Source organism: Schistocerca gregaria, chromosome 2 (genome assembly GCF_023897955.1).
Source record: "Schistocerca gregaria isolate iqSchGreg1 chromosome 2, iqSchGreg1.2, whole genome shotgun sequence".
NCBI lineage: Eukaryota > Metazoa > Arthropoda > Insecta > Orthoptera > Acrididae > Schistocerca > Schistocerca gregaria.
Genome location: NC_064921.1, coordinates 435,851,310 through 435,868,391, shown reverse-complemented (window position 1 = coordinate 435,868,391; position 17,082 = coordinate 435,851,310). Strand labels below are relative to the sequence as shown.

At 47.5% G+C, this 17,082-nt stretch overlaps 1 protein-coding gene across 1 annotated transcript in view; it reads right to left on the bottom strand.

Annotated features, from left to right (window-relative positions):
- The window catches only part of LOC126335822 (kinesin-like protein KIF19), a 603,567-nt gene that overhangs the window by 531,972 nt on the left and 54,513 nt on the right, over positions 1 to 17,082 (bottom strand). The window contains exon 2 of the mRNA XM_049999287.1: positions 458 to 769. Coding sequence (XP_049855244.1) covers positions 458 to 769 — 312 coding nt within the window. The remainder of the gene's footprint in view (positions 1 to 457; positions 770 to 17,082) is intronic.

Genomic DNA, 17,082 nt, shown 5'->3' with positions numbered 1-17,082 from the left:
ACTTAGTGGTGCAGTTACGACTGTCTTGAAAACATGAGTTAGTTAATTATGAGAGATGTTTGTATGAAGACTGTTCGATGCAGAGAAGACAAAATAACCCAACACTGAAGTGTATACACACCACATATAAAAATATCTGCACTTAAATCCACACTTATACCCATTAATATATATGGCTTGCTTTTGCCACAAATACTTGAAGGTACTAACCAACCTAAAAACACAGTACTACTAATAGTTGTAATTATTAGTCTGCAAATAAAGTAAGTACTGATGTGGTGTTATTCAGTACACTGTCGTCAGTTACCAACAGAAATATCTACACTTATTCCCTGTTTCTATGCTTCCAAGACACGTTCACAGATGTTCAGGTAGTACCAAAAGTTTTCTGAGCATTATTTTTTTTTTTTACACCGCTAGGTTGGGCGCGCTGCCTGCCCAGCAGAGTGCGACTGACCACGAGGTTCTCCCTGGCCGGCGGCGGCGGAGGGTCCGGCAGATCGTCCGGCCGGGGCGGCTGGGGCGGCGCGCGGCGGCTGCGCGGCTGCGAGTCCCTCATGGCGCGCGCGACCCTCGGCTCCGACAGGCTGGCGGCGGCGGCGGCGGCGGCGCAGCCACGCGGCGACTGGCGGCTGCCGCCACGGCTGCAGCGGCCCGCGCATCGACCACGGGCCACGCGTCGCCAGGGCGCCTCCACAGCCACGCCACGCCGCGCGCCTGCGCACTGGCGACGCCGCCGACGCCGCCCGTTGATGCGGCCGCTGCCCACCTTCAACCGCAGCCACGGGTCTCCTCACTGCTGTCCATGCCGTTCTGGATGCGAGGTACAACTCGAGAAGTAAGTAACACATGGCAGGTCATATACACTATTGGCCATTGAAATTGCTACACCACGAAGATGACGTGCTACAGACGCGAAATTTAACCGTGAGGAAGATGCTGTGAAATGCAAATGATTAGGTTTTCAGAGCATTCTCTCAAGGTTGGCGCCCGTGGCGACACCTACAACTTGCTGACATGAGGAAAGACTCCAACCCATTTCTCATACACAAACAGCAGTTGACCGGCGTTGCCTGCTGAAACGTTGCTGTGATGCCTCGTGTACGGAGGAGAAATGCGTACCATCACGTTTCCGACTTTGATAAAGATCGGATAGTAACCTATCGCGATTGCAGTTTACCGTATCGCGACATTGCTGCTCGCGTTTCTCGAGATCCAATGACTGTTGGCAGAATATGGAATCGGTGGGTTCAGGAGGGTAATACGGAACGCCGTGCTAGATCGCAACGGCCTCGTATCACTAGCAGTCGAGATGACAGGCATCTTATCCGCATGGCTGTAACGGATCGTGCAGCCACGTCTCGATCCCTGAGTCAACAGACGGGGGCGTTTGCAAGACAACAACCATCTGCACGAACAGTTAGACGACGTTTGCAGCAGCATGGACTATCAGCTCGGAGACCGTGGCTGCGGTTATCCTTGACGCTGCAGCACAGAGAGGAGCGCCTGCGATGGTGTACTCAACGACGAACCTGGGTGCACGAATGGCAAAACGTCATTTTTCGCATGAATTAAGGTTCTCTTTACAGCATCATGATGGTCGCATCCGTGTTTGCCGACATCGCGGTGAACGCACATTGGAAGCGTGTATTTGTCATCGCCATACTGGCGTGTCACCCGGCGTGATGGTAAGGGGTGCCATTGGTTACAGGTCTCGGTCACCTCTTGTTCGGATTGATGCCACTTTGAACAGTGGGCGCTACATTGCAGATGTGTTACGACTCGTGGCTCTACCCTTGATTCGATCCCTGCGAAACCCTACATTTCAGCAGGATAATGCATGACCGCATGTTGCAGGTCCTGTACGGGCCTTTATGGAAACAGAAAATGTTCAACTGCTGCCCCGGCCAGCACATTCTCCAGATCTCTCACCAACTGAAATCGTCTGGTCAATGGTGGCCGAGCAACTGGCTCGTCACAATACGCAAGTCACTACTCTTGATGAACTATGGTATCGTGTTGAAGTTGCATGGGCAGCTGTACCTGTACACGCCATCAAAGCTCTGTTTGACTCAATGCCCAGGCGTATCAAGGCCATTATTACGACCAGAGGTGATTGTTTTGGGTACTGATTTCTCAGGATCTATGCACCCAAATTGCGTGAAAATGTAATCAGATGTCAGTTATAGTATAATATATACGTTCAATGAATACCCGTTTATAATCTGCATTTCTTCTTAGTGTATCACTTTTAATGGCCAGTAGTGTAAGTTTCGTTAGGTGCTGCTCTATACTTCAAAGTGACAAACGTACAGGACACTATTCCTTTTCTCTTTCTCTCTCTCTCTCTCTCTCTCTCTCTCTCTCTCTCTCTCTCTCTCTCTCTCTCTGTCTCTCTGCCCAGCATAGTGTAGGAGCTCGACATGGCATGGACTCATCAAGTCGTTGGAAACCCCCTGGAGAAATACTGAGCCACGCTGCCTCTATAACCATCCATAATTTCGGAAGTACTGCCAATGCAGAATATTGCTCACGAGCTGACCTCTCCATTACGTCCCGTGAATGTTCGATGGGATTCATATCGGACGAATTGTGTGGTCAAATCATTCGCTCGAATTATCCAGAACGTTTTTCGAACCAGTGGCGAACAACTATGTCCCGGTGACAGGGCCCATTGTCATCTGTAAGAATTGCATCTTTGTTTGAGGTCTCGAAGCCATGAATGCCTACAAATGAAGTAACCGAACATAACTATATCCAGTTAATGATCGGTTCATTTAGACCAGAGGACTCACTCCATTAGGGAGCGAAGACCAACTTGCACAGTGCCTTGTTGACAGCTTGGGCCCATGGCTTCGTGGGTTCTGCGTCACACTAGAACCCGACCATCAGCTCTTAACAACTGAAATCGTGACTTGTCTGACCTGGCCAAAGTTCTCCAACCGTCTAGGGTCCAACCGATATGGTCGTGAGCAAAGGACAGATTCTGGACGCGATGTCGTGCTGCTGGCAAAGGCACTCCCGTCAGTCGTCTGTTACTAATAGCCCAGTAACGCCACATGTCGCCGCAATCTCCTAACGGAAACATTCGTCGCCATACATCCCATTCTCATTTCTGCAGTCTTTCCACGCAGTGTTGCTTGTCTGTTAGCACTGATAACTCTACTCGGACGCCGCTGCTCTCGGTCGTTAAGTGAAGACGTCGGCCACTGCGTTGTCTGCCGTAAGAAATAATGCCTGAAATTTGGTATTCGCGACACACCCGTGACACGGTGGATCTCCAAATATTGAATTCCCCAACGATGTCCGAACTGTAATGCCCCATGCTTCTAGTTTCAGTTCCCGTCATGCGGCCATAACAACGTCGGAAATCTTTTCATATGACTCACTTCAATCACGTGAATCACTTGAATCACTTTAGTGCTGTGCTCCCTAATATCTTGCGTTCGCGAGACTAGCGACATCTGTATATGTGCATATCGCTGCCCCATGACTTCTGTCTCCTCAGTGTAAGTACTGTTGCACAGATATCATCTGAACTGTGGACGTCTTATTAAGCAGTACACGGAAACTTTCTCGAACGTTGCGGCAACCAACACTAATACTCTGGATGTGCTTCCCTGTCCAGTGTTCGTTCGACAAACGCAGCAGCCGAAATGTAATTCCAAAGAATGTTTCCATGTGCTACGATGGGTTGACTTAGTCCTGTACGTCCCTACCTGACGTACTCCTCTAGTTGTCTCTCAGTAGACATCTCGATCTTCTCACATGCCAAAATAGCATTAGCTCACATACATAAACACAACTCTTTTTATTCCCGAAAACTCGTCTTTTGCTACGTCAGCGTCAATGCTCCGCACAGTGATGGGATGTGAAGAGGAGAGTCGTACCTGATACTGTTGCGTGCATTCGCCAACCAATCTGGAACTGTAGTTCGTCAGCTGCGACAATAGCGGCGCTAATCTGAACGCCACGGCCCACTGAAGAAGAAGAAGAAGAAGAAGAAGAATGTAAGATTAAGGTACTGTCTGTGGCGAGATCGCGAGAGAGAGTGAGCACTAGCTTGTAACTACACTACTGTTCGTAAAATGTAAAACCCTCAGAAGCACTGGACTGCAACACTCCACAATAAGAGGACGTGTAGAACAGCGGTACCGGAATAAGTGATTAAATGGCAGATCGATGGCGTGCACGTAGCTCAACAGCGCCCACTTTTGTGTGACTGGAGAGGTCATTGGTTTTGCAAGGCCCAGTTGTGGAGCTATCGTACGAAGTAAAAATGTGCAACCGGGTGCCACTATGGGTCGCCGACACCACAGAGTGGAATGTCGGCATGTGGGTGCGTTCAAACAGGGCAGGATGAATGGTCTCCCCGAGGCTAGTCTGTTGTTCCGTGATATTCCGGCTCGTACAGGGCTTGCTGCTTCGACAGTGAGGAACTCCAGTGGAGGTATGAAGGCGGCACACAGCGCCGGACTGGGCACCGGACGACACAACGTGACCACAGCGCGAGATGACAACCATCTTGCCCTCGTGGCCGTAACCGATACAGCAGCTCCGTCTACAGCGCTGGCGCGACGTTGGAACACTGCAGCGGGTGTGAACATGTCTGTATCGATAGTTCGGTGCCGTCTTCTGCGGTCTGAATTGGCGGCATGCATGCCATTGGTTCAAATGGCTCTGAGCACTATGGGACTTAACTACTGTGGTCATCAGTCCCCTAGAACTTAGAACTACTTAAACCTAACGAACCTAAGGACATCACACAACACCCAGCCATCACGAGGCAGAGAAAATCCCTGACCCCGCCGGGAATCGAACCCGGGAACCCGGGCGTGGGATGCGAGAACGCTACCACACGACAACGAGGTGCGGGCTGCATGCCATTGCGCCGGCTTCCAGTGACCAGAACTCATCAACACCGCAGACTGCAATGGACACGTGAACGCCAACACTGGCGCGCTGAGTGCAAAATGTAGTGTTGCCCTACAGATATGGCAGCAGACGTGTTCGATGCCACCGTGGTGAACGCAGTCGGGCAGGCTGTACTGTTGAGCGGCATAACGGACAAACGTCAAGTATGATGGTCTGGGGCATCGTTGCCTACAAGACGCGATTTCAGCTCCTACGTCTTCTACATCTACATCATCCTCCGCAAGCCACCTAATGCTGCGTGGCAGAGGGTACTTTCGATACCACTATCTGATCCCTCAAATCCTATTCCACTCGCGAGTAGGAAGAATAATTGTCGGTAAGCCTCTGTATTGGCTGTAATTTCTCGAATTTTCTCCTGGTGGTCAATACGCGAGATGCGTGTGGGGGGGAAGTTCTGTGTTATCCGACTCCTCCTGAAAAGTATTGTGCTGAAATTTTAATAGTAACGTCTGCCAGTGGAGTTTGTTTGGCATCTCCGTAACGCTCTCTCGCCAGCTAAACGATCCTGTGACGAAACGCGCCGTTCTTCGCTGGATCTGCTCTATCTCCTCTATTAGTTCTACCTGATAGGGATCCCAGATAGACGATAATCACGAATCAGGCGAGCAAGTGCCTTAGAAGCCACTTCTTTCGTGAATGAGTTACATTTCCTTAAGATTCTTCCGATGAGTCCGAGTCTGGTGTCTGCTTTTCCCAATATCTGTTTTCTATGGTCATTCCACTTAAGGTCGTTCTGGATAGTTACGCCTAGGTATTTTAAAGCAGACTCTGTCTCCAGCTGTTTGCCATCAATAGTGTAGCTGTACAGTAGTGCATTTCTTTTCCTATGTATGCGCAATATGTTACATTTATTTACGTTCATGGTTAACTGCCAGAGCCTGCATCAATCATCCATTCTCTGCAGGTCGTTCTGAAAATTTTTACTATCTTCTGGCTTTGCTACTTTGGTATAGACAACTACATCATTTGCGAATAGCCTTAAAGAGCGTCCGACACTTTCTACTAGATCACTTGCATACATTGTAAAGAGCAACGGTCCTATCGCACTTTCCTGTGGCACTCCAGATATTACCTTTACATCCGTCGATTTAGTTCTGTTAGGAGCGATGTGTTGAATACTATCTGCAAGAAAGTCTTGAATCCTATCCTAAGTCTGCTCCGATACTCCGTAAGCTCGATTTTGTTTCGTTAAGCGGCACTATGGGACGGCAAGGAACACGGCATCAGCCTGAGCGCCGTTGTCCAATGCGCTGTGGATCTCATGGAGGAACAGAGCGAGCTGAGTTTCGCAGGATCTCTGTTTGCGGTTTCCATGTTGATTTTTATAGAGTACACGTTCATTTTCCAAAACGTCATAATTCTTGAGCATAAAACATGTTCTATAATTCTGCAACACATTGACGTCAACGATATTGGTCTGTAATTGTGTGGATCTGTCGTGCGGCGTTTCTTAAAAACGGGAATGACCTGCCCTTTTTCGAGTCGTTGGGTACCTTTCGTTGCTCAAGCTATCTACGATAAATTACTGCTAGAAGGGGAGCAAGTTCTTTCGCATAATCTTTAGAGTTTTATAGGCATCTCATCTGCTCATGACGCCTTTCCGCTACTAAGCGATTGTAGCTGCTTTTCAATTCCGCGATCGATTATTTCAATATCTGCCATTTCGACGTTTGTGCGACGATTGAAAGGAGGGACAGTGTTGCGATTTTCCGCGGTGAAACAGCTTCGGAAGACCGAATCCAGTATTTCGGCCTTCTCTCTGTTATCATCCGTTTTGGAGCAGGTGTGGTCACTGAGAGAATGAATAGATGATTTTGACCCACTTACTGATTTTACTTACGACCAAAATTTCTTAGGGTTTTTACTCAGTTCGGTTGACAACTTCTCACTTTCAAAATCACCGAACTCTTCTCTTATTGCTCTGCTTACGCTCATTTTCGCTTCGTTCAGCTTTTGTTTGTGAGCTAGGATTTTACTTCTCTTGAATCTGTGCTTTTCTAACACGGCTGGAAAACGGTGGTGGATCTTTCCCATCCATTAAAACATTATTCGGAACATACTTTGAAAGTTTTCTACTTAAGTTTCAAATCTAGACTTTAATAATAAAATGAGAAGGTACTGTTAACCAGAACTCAGGGAGAAGTTGTGGTCTAAATGACAATAGATTTATTCGTCCTTAACACCACAAGACAACAAAAATGACTAAAGAAACGTCACACAAACATTTTTATTTGACAAACTCTTTCACTGACCTGTGAATACCTTACCGTCCTGCTGATCAAAGCAGTACACCATGATGTGTTCGGTGACTGAAGTCATGGACGGCCGCAGTATGTTATTAATGGCGCGCACCCGAGAAATGCAAGTACGCTGTCTCACGTTCGGTTAATTCTGAACGCAGGTACTTTCTATGAGCCTCTGAAATCCAGGTGGATTCCAGTGTCCAGGTGGACCCGTTAACTGGTCCGCCAAACCAATTTTACTCCGTGCTACGACTATGCGTGACGGAATATGTCAAATGTTTAGCGGCCGACTCAAGACAAATAAGTAAACACACACATCACTTGCTGTGTGCGTGATGCTGGAAGCAGTACCTCTGACAGTTCAGAAGGTGACTGGCACAGGCTCTAAGTAGCACACTAGCAAAGGATACAATTCTCATCGTTTAGGTAGAGACCTGCAGTTCTCTACTAGCGAAGCACCAGTAAAAGAGTGATCTCTTCTCTTTCTGTCTGCTTCCTCCTCAGCTCGGTAGCAAAGCGCATTTATATCTTACACTTCCCCCACTTTAGCACAAGTCAATCACGAGCTGTAGCGCGGCATTCGAAGCTGGGAGAGCCCCCTTTGCTCTGCATACACCGATTTGACCAATCAGAGACTTTAAAGTTACTTGGGAGAAAAGGGCAAAAGATTCAGCTTCGCGGCCTCTTTCCCACGCGTTTACGCCGTGACTTTTGCTAACAACATGACCAGGATGGATCCATAGTCCTCCGTAAAAAGACTTGTTATCTCTCCTCTTGCGTCCAATTCGAAGTTTCCAAAGAACGGCCACAAACTCGCTAAAGGCCTCCTGTTTCCCAAATATGTTTTGTTACAGAGTCCGGGCGTCTGGGCGCCAGTGACCTGTCCCACGGAAATTCGCAGAACACACACAGATGTCCTGTCGGCTTCCTGCCTAACAGGGCCTCATCCTCTGCTTTACTGCCGGTCTACAATGCACTGGCCATTGCAGCGCCAACTTTTCGGCGATAATCATGCTAGCTGGACGTGGAAGCCGGCCGACTGCGCCGACCAACGCGTCTGCGCAATGAGACCACAGAACTCGGCCGTCCGGAAATGTTTCCAACACAGGTTCCGCAGAAAAAAAACGCGCTTGCCTCGGCCCACCGTCGCCGTGCACTTTTACTGCGGTCGTATAAATCGGTACCCCATGCCTTTGAACGCAGGTAAAGCTTACTGTTATTCCTTCCCTAGAGCGCGCAAGCAAGAACATTAACAACCGCCCACCATTTTATCATGATGCATGAAGTCAAATCGACATAAAGATCATATTCCCTAAGAACATGAAGCGGCATAGCACCGAATCAGAAGTGCGAGTGCCCTATAATCTCTCAACTTGTCTAGGGCATATTGAACGATGCCTTTGAATGCCTTAAGGGAAAAATGAACAGCTACCGCTACATCAGGAAGATCTTACAGCCCGAGGCACTGCCCTCCTGCAAGCTGTTTCACATGCCACATTTCAACAGGATAACAGCCGGCCACATGTGGTGAGGAATGTGCAACCTTTCTTTGAAGGACATCAGATACCATTGTCTCCCTGGCCTGACCGTCTGTTTGATATGCCACCCACCGAACATGTTTCGGAAACGGTCCGTCGGCACTTGGTTCGTTCAGGTCCCCCTGCAGCCACATCTACATCTACATCCATTCTCCGCAAGCCACCTGACGGTGTGTGGCGGAGGGTACCCCGAGTAGCTCTATCGGTTCTCCCTTCTATTCCAGTCTCCTATTGTTCGTGGAAAGAACGGTTGTCGGTATGCTTCTGTGTGGGCTCTAATCTCTCTAATTTTATCCTCATGGTCTCTTCGCGGGATATACGTAGGAGAGGGCAATATACTGCTTGACTCTTCGGTGAAGGTATGTTCTCGAAACTTTAACAAAAGCCCGTACCGAGCTACTGAGCGTCTCTCCTGCAGAGTCTTCCACTGCAGTTTATCTATCATCTCCGTAACGCTTTCGCGATTACTAAATGATCCTGTAACGAAGCGCGCTGCTCTCCGTTGGATCTTCTCTAACTCTTCTCTTAACCCTATCTGGTACGGGTCCCACACTGCTGAGCAGTATTCAAGCAGTGGGCGAACAAGCGTACTGTAGCCTACTTCCTTTGTTTTCAGATTGCATTTCCTTAGGATTCTTCTAATGAATCACAGTCTGGCATGTGCTTTACCGACGATCAACTTTATACACTCCTGGAAATTGAAATAAGAACACCGTGAATTCATTGTCCCAGGAAGGGGAAACTTTATTGACACATTCCTGGGGTCAGATACATCGCATGATCACATTGACAGAACCATAGGCACATAGACACAGGCAACAGAGCATGCACAATGTCGGCACTAGTACAGTGTATATCCACCTTTCGCAGCAATGCAGGCTGCTATTCTCCCATGGAGACGATCGTAGAGATGCTGGATGTAGTCCTGTGGAACGGCTCGCCATGCCATTTCCACCTGGCGCCTCAGTTGGACCAGCGTTCGTGCTGGACGTGCAGACCGCGTGAGACGACGCTTCATCCAGTCCCAAACATGCTCAATGGGGGACAGATCCGGAGATCTTGCTGGCCAGGGTAGTTGACTTACACCTTCTAGAGCACATTGAGTGGCACGGGATACATGCGGACGTACATTGTCCTGTTGGAACAGCAAATTCCCTTGCCGGTCTAGGAATGGTAGAACGATGGGTTCGATGACGGTTTGGATGTACCGTGCACTATTCAGTGTCCCCTCGACGATCACCAGAGGTGTACGGCCAGTGTAGGAGATCGCTCCCCACACCATGATGCCGGGTGTTGGCCCTGTGTGCCTCGGTCGTATGCAGTCCTGATTGTGGCGCTCATCTGCACGGCGCCAAACACGCATACGACCATCATTGGCACCAAGGCAGAAGCGACTCTCACCGCTGAAGACGACACGACTCCATTCGTCCCTCCATTCACGCCTGTCGCGACACCACTGGAGGCGGGCTGCACGATGTTGGGGCGTGAGCGGAAGACGGCCTAACGGTGTGCGGGACCGTAGCCCAGCTTCATGGAGACGGTTGCGAATGGTCCTCGCCGATACCCCAGGAGCAACAGTGTCCCTAATTTGCTGGGAAGTGGCGGTGCGGTCCCCTACGGCACTGCGTAGGATCCTACAGTTTTGGCGTGCATCCGTGCGTCGCTGCGGTCCGGTCCCAGGTCTACGGGCACGTGCACCTTCCGCCGACCACTGGCGACAACATCGATGTACTGTGGAGACCTCACGCCCCACGTGTTGAGCAATTCGGCGGTACGTCCACCCGGCCTCCCGCATGCCCACTATACGCTCTCGCTCAAAGTCCGTCAACTGCACATACGGTTCACGTCCACGCTGTCGCGGCATGCTACCAGTGTTAAAGACTGCGATGGAGCTCCGTATGCAACGGCAAAGTGGCTGACACTGACGGCGGCAGTGCACAAATGCTGCGCAGCTGGCGCCATTCGACGGCCAACACCGCGGTTCCTGGTGTGTCCGCTGTGCCGTGCGTGTGATCATTGCTTGTACAGCCCTCTCGCAGTGTCCGGAGCAAGTATGGTGGGTCTGACACACCGGTGTCAATGTGTTCTTTTTTCCATTTCCAGGAGTGTATAAGCATTCCATTTTAAATCACTCCTAATGCGTACTCCCAGATAATTTATGGAATTAACTGCTTCCAGTTGCTGACCTGCTATTTTGTAGCTAAATGATAAGGGATCTATCTTTCTATGTATTCGCAGCACATTACACTTGTCTACATTGAGATTCAATTGCCATTCCCTGCACCATGCGTCAATTTTCTGCAGATCCTCCTGCATTTCAGTACAATTTTCCATTGTTACAACCTCTCGATACACCACAGTATCATCTGCAAAAAGCCTCAGTGAACTTCCAACATCATCCATCAGGTCATTTATGTATATTGTGAATAGCAACGGTCCTATGACACTCCCCTGCGCCACACCTGAAATCACTCTTATTTCGGAAGTCTTCTCTCCATTGAGAATGACATGCTGCGTTCTGTTATCTAGGAACTCTTCAATCCAATCACACAGTTGGTCTGATAGTCCATATCTACTACATCTACATCTACATGACTACTCTGCAATTCACTTGTAAGTGCTTGGCAGAGGATTCATCGAACCACAATCATACTATCTCTCTACTATTCCACTCCCGAACAGCGAGCGGGAAAAACGAACACCTAAACTTTTCTGTTCGAGCTCTGATTTCTCTTATTTTATTTTGATGATCATTCCTACCTATGTAGGTATGCTCTTACTTTGTTTATTAAACGACTGTGGGGAACTGTATCGAACGCCTTGCGGAAGTCAAGAAACACGGGATCTACCTGTGAACCCGTGTATATGGCCTCCTGAGTCTCATGGACGAATAGCGCGAGCTGGGTTTCACATGACCGTCTCTTTAGAAACCCATGCTGATTCCTACAGATTAGATTTCTATTTTCCAGAAAAGTCATTCTACTCGAACATAATAAGTGTTCCAAAATTCTACAACTGATCGACCTTAGAGATATAGGTTTATAGTTCTGCACATCTGTTCGACACCCCTTCTTGAAAACGGGGATGACCTGTGCCCTTTTCCAATCCTTTGGAACGCAACGCTCTTCTAGAGACCTACGGTACACCGCTGCAAGAAGGGGGGCAAGTTCCTTCGATTACTCTGTGTAAAATCGAACTGGTATCCCATCAGGTCCAGCGGACTTTCCTCTTTTGAGCGATTTTAATCGTTTCTCTGTTTCTCTATGCCTCTGTCGTCTGTTTCGATATCTACCAATTTGTCATCTATGCGTCAATCTACAGAAGGAACTACAGTGCAGTCTTCCTCTGTGAAACAACTTTGGAAAAAGACATTTAGTATTCCGGCCTTTAGTCTGTCATCCTCTGTTTCAGTACCAGTTTGGTCACAGGGTGTCTGGATATTTTGTTTTGATCCACCTACCGCTTTGACATAAGACCAAAATTTCTTAGGATTTTCTGCCAAGTCAGTACATAGAACTTTACTTTCGAATTCATTGAACGCCTCTCCCATAGCCCTCTTGACACTACATTTCACTTCGCGTAATTTTTGTTTGTCTGCAAGGCTTTGGCTATGTTTATGTTTGCTGTGAAGTTCCCTTTACTTCCGCAGCAGTTTTCTATCTCGGTTGTAGTACCACGGTGGCTCTTTTCCATCTCTTACGATCTTTCTTGGCACATACTCATCTAACGCATATTGAACGATGGTTTTGAACTTTGTCCACTAATCCTCAACACTATCTGTACTTGAGACAAAACTTTTGTGCTGAGCCGTCAGGTACTCTGAAATCTGATTTTTGTCACTTTTTCTAAACAGAAAAATCTTCCTACCCTTTTTAATATTTCTATTTACGGCTGAAATCATCGATGCCGTAACCGCTTTATGATCGCTAATATGTTATCTCCACGAGTCGGTTCCCTGTTCTGCGTTAACTGTTTCAAATAGTTCGGGTCTGTTTGTCACCAGAAGGTCTAATATGTTATCTCCACGAGTCGGTTCTCTGTTTAACTGCTCAAGGTAGTTTTCAGATAAAGCACTTAAAAAAATTTCACTGGATTCTTTGTCTCTGCCACCCGTTATGAACATTTGAGTCTCCCAGTCTATACCTGGTAAATTAAAATCTCCACCCAGAACTATAACATGGTGGGGAAATCTACTCGAAATATTTTCCAAATTATCCTTCAGGTGCTCAGCCACAACAGCTGCTGAGCCAGGGGGCCTATAGAGACATCCAATTATGATGTCTGAGCCTGCTTTAACCGTGACGTTCACCCAAATTATTTCACATTTCAATTTCCTTCGATACTATTAAACTTCGTATAAACACGCCTCCCCCTTCACTGTCCAGCCTGTCTCTGCGGTATACATTTCAATCTGAGTGTAGGATTTCATTACTGTTTACGTCTGGTTTCAGCCAACTTTCTGTCCCTAGTACTATATGGGCGTTGTGACCGTTTATTAATGAGAGCAGTTCTGGGACCTTTCTATAGACGCTCCGGCAGTTTACTATTAGTACATTAATATTGTTATTCCTTGTTGCATTTTGCATACTCCTACCTTGCCGCGTCTCAGGAGGCGTCTTATCGGGCCTAGGGAGGGAATTCTCTAACCTAAAAAACCCCCATGTGCACTCCACACGTACTCCGCTACCCTTGTAGCCGCTTTCGGCGTGTAGTCCACGCCTGACCTATTCAGGGGGACCCTACATTTCTCCACCCGATAGCGGAGGTCGAGAAATTTGCACCGCAGATCTCCGCAGAATGGTCTGAGCCTCTGGTTTAAGCCTTCCACTCGGCTCCAAACCAGAGGACCGCGATCGGTTCTGGGAACGATACTACAAATAGTTAGCTCTGACTGCACCCCGCGAGCGAGGCTTTCCGCCTTCACCAATTGGTGCTTTGTGGACGCGCCTACAAACGGCGAGGCAAAGCATTCCCCAGCAGCACATCAGGCGCTCTTTGATTTCGGGCCACGACGTCTAGCAGTTCTGATTAGATCATGAGTGGCTTTCCTTCGTACAGTGCATGTACAGGTCCGTAAATCTGATCATTTGTGTTGTGTCATGTCCCTAATCGGTGGAACACATTTCATTGTTATCACTTCTTTCAGTCCTAGTGTTTCGCTTTGTCCAAACAGTAGTGTAGTTTGCGGGAGGGAAGCTGTATGGCATAAAAAATCCCAGCACTGGTATTTATCGAAGACACGAAGGGCCTAAATATGGATGCCCGTACAAAGGTTTGAAACCCAGTCCTCCTTAAGGCGAGTTCAGTGTCTTTATTTCTGCACCAACATAGTCATTGTTCTAGTTTGGAACCACAACGATAACTTTGTGAACTAGTATACTGGAACCTATACTGATTCACAGCTGGCACACCACGTTCAACGGATCTCATATTTCTTCCAAAAATGTGTACAACTAGACATTCCCCAATAAAACCTCACTGATATTCAGTCACCTACAAGAACTGCACTCGTCGACAGCGGACAGGCATAACTACAGTATTCACTAAGCCACAGCGGTTGGCAAAGAAGCGACTGCCAAGACAGCAACCTATCATAGAATTACAAGGGGAGGCCACGACGTCTGGAACGCGGATTTACTTCAAACTTCGTACACTCGTAGTACTCCATTAGGACTACAAAATGTGTACGCAGTAGCGCGTACTTCTCAAGCGTTATTGAGAAAATCGGAAGATAATTTCGGTCGTCAAACATATACTTGTGCGTATCCGTCTTTACCACGAAGCGGCGGCAGTGGAGTTGGTAGCGTTCAAGCCCCGTAATCGCTGGATCGAGTCACGTTCGTCAGTTTTTTTATATCTAACACAGCCATTTTCTTTATTATTTATATTACAATTGATATAATGGGAAAAATACGTGTAATCGGATGAGCCGATATTTGGGGAAATGCTGCGTTATGCATGGTTTGATTCCAAATTATCGGCTGAAAGAGACTTTTTGAAAATGTCAACCAGGTTTGGTTTTCCACGGAAAACCTCAAAAGACCTTGGTACGCGGAAACAGCATTTATTCAACGCAGCTGGTGCCTTTTAACTTAGATGTCTATGTTTTTACGAAAAATACCATCCTGCCATTGTACTCGTAATGTCGAAAGCGACGATAAATTGTACATCTTTCGAAAGACGTCTGTGCCGGTCCAAACTTGGAGGTAAGATGTACTTTCGGGCTCCTTCCAGGTATAAGGGATTTCTCAAATCACGGACAAGCATACATTTTTAGTATCACTTTATGAATTTGGTCTTTTACTAGTCTATAGTTATGAATATTATATTATTTGTGACAACAAATATTTGTACACTGCCAAATAAAACTGTAAACTTAATAAGAGTTCATCCGATTACACGTACTTTTCCCATTATATCAATCGTAATATAAATAGTAAAGAAAATGACTGTGTTAAAAATAAAAAAAGAACTGACGAACGGGACTCGATCCAGCGATTACGGGGCTTGAACGCTACCCACTTGGCTACCGCCGCTTCCTGGTAAAAACGGCAGCGCACAAATTTATATTTGTCGACCGAAATTATCTTGCTATTTTCTCAATAACGCTTGAGAAGTACGCGCTACTGCTTACACATTCTGTTGTCCTCATGGAGTACTACGAGTGCACGAAGTCTGCAGTAAATCCGCGCTCCAACGTCGTGGCCTCCCCTTGTTAGTGTTGAGACCGTGATCCTCAACTCCTGCGCGACAGACTTCCCCCAAACAACACTAGCTACACAGGAAGCCCGACTCGTCAGGCGAAGGGGCCTGCTGCCGAGGTTGCTAATAGAGCGGAACCACACTGAGGTGAAAAAACTCATGGAATAGCGACTTGAACTTATACTTAGGCGGTAGTATCGGATACACAAAGTGTCCAGGGGCAGTGCAGGGGCGGAGCTGTCCTTTGTACTCAGGTGATTCATGTGAATAGGCTGCCGACGTGATTATGGCCGCACGACGGAAGTAACAAACTTTGACCGCGGAACAGTAGTTGGGGTAAGACGTGTAAATTCATTCAGCTTCGAAAATCGTTGAAGAATTCAATATTCCGAGATCCATAGTGTCAAGATTGTCTGAGAATACCAGGTTTCACCACGGACTTCTCCTGCTATAGGTCCAGCCGTCGTCGCCTCTGCTAATCCAGTTCATTCAAATCAACTGTTCAAAGAAAGATCCACCGCTCTTCAACAATGAATGAAACCACTATGACAGCGCCTGTGCTGGACTGAATACTGTACTGTGTATCACTTGCATTTAGTCTCATAACAGGACTGTCACGCGCTAGGAATATTATGCAAATGCGTCTTGCAGTTAGGTATTTGTGTGTCACTGAATGAATGTGCGTGATGGAAATAGAAGTGTAGTAATTTCAGTAGTTGTCCTTACAGGAACCTGTACCTCGTGTAGATCATAATCGCTATTGCGGTGGAAATCATGGTTGAGGTGTAACATATCTTCTCCTGGCGGCGACTGTGTGCTAGTTCAGTACAATATTGTGATCGCAAGAAGACGTTTTTGGTTGCAGGGGGAAGACGATTTTTGTTCGACCTGATGCTTTCCCTAGTCTTCCCAAAGTGGTGATAATCGCAGCCAACTAGGCCGATGAGAAGGGCGAGTAATGTTCCTTTGACGGCGGGTATTTTACAGCTCTCGTTCCACAGAAACGTCTGAAAGTCCGGGCGAGCAGTAACACCTTACTGAAGCTCTGTAAATGGGAGCAGGAAACGACCAATGAAGGTGCCTACATTCAGCTTCTCATTCTGATTGGCTGGAAAGCTCGGCAGGCGCAGGTGACGTCTAGTGCCCTCTGGTGCAGAGGTTGTGTTTTAAACTTTCAGAAGTCAGTAGTTGGTGATCGTGAGTGTTCAACTACGTAATTTTCCCAGAACGGAAAATCTTCAAGCATTCGAAAGCACAGTCCTGTGAACCATCTTCGAATTCCTCTAGAGCACTTTCTGGTTTCTCAGGCATGTTTTGTCTTTGAGTGAGCATGCATCGACTGGTTGGCAGAGCCTCCTACATCAGATCATCTGCGAGGTGGCGCAGTGTTCTGCACACAGGACTCGCATTCGGGAAGACGACGGTTCATTTCAGCGTCCTGTCATCCTGATTTTCGTTCTGCGTGACTTCCCAAAATCGCTCCACGCACATGTCGGGATGGATTCTTTGAAAATGACACGTCGATTTCCTTCCACATCATTGTTACTCTGAGCTTGTGCCCCATCTCTAATGATCTCACTATCCACAGGGCGTTTGAATCTTCCTTCTTTCTTCATTTACCTACAGCAGATCGCGAAACCAATACTGGATGAAAGCTGGTGTTT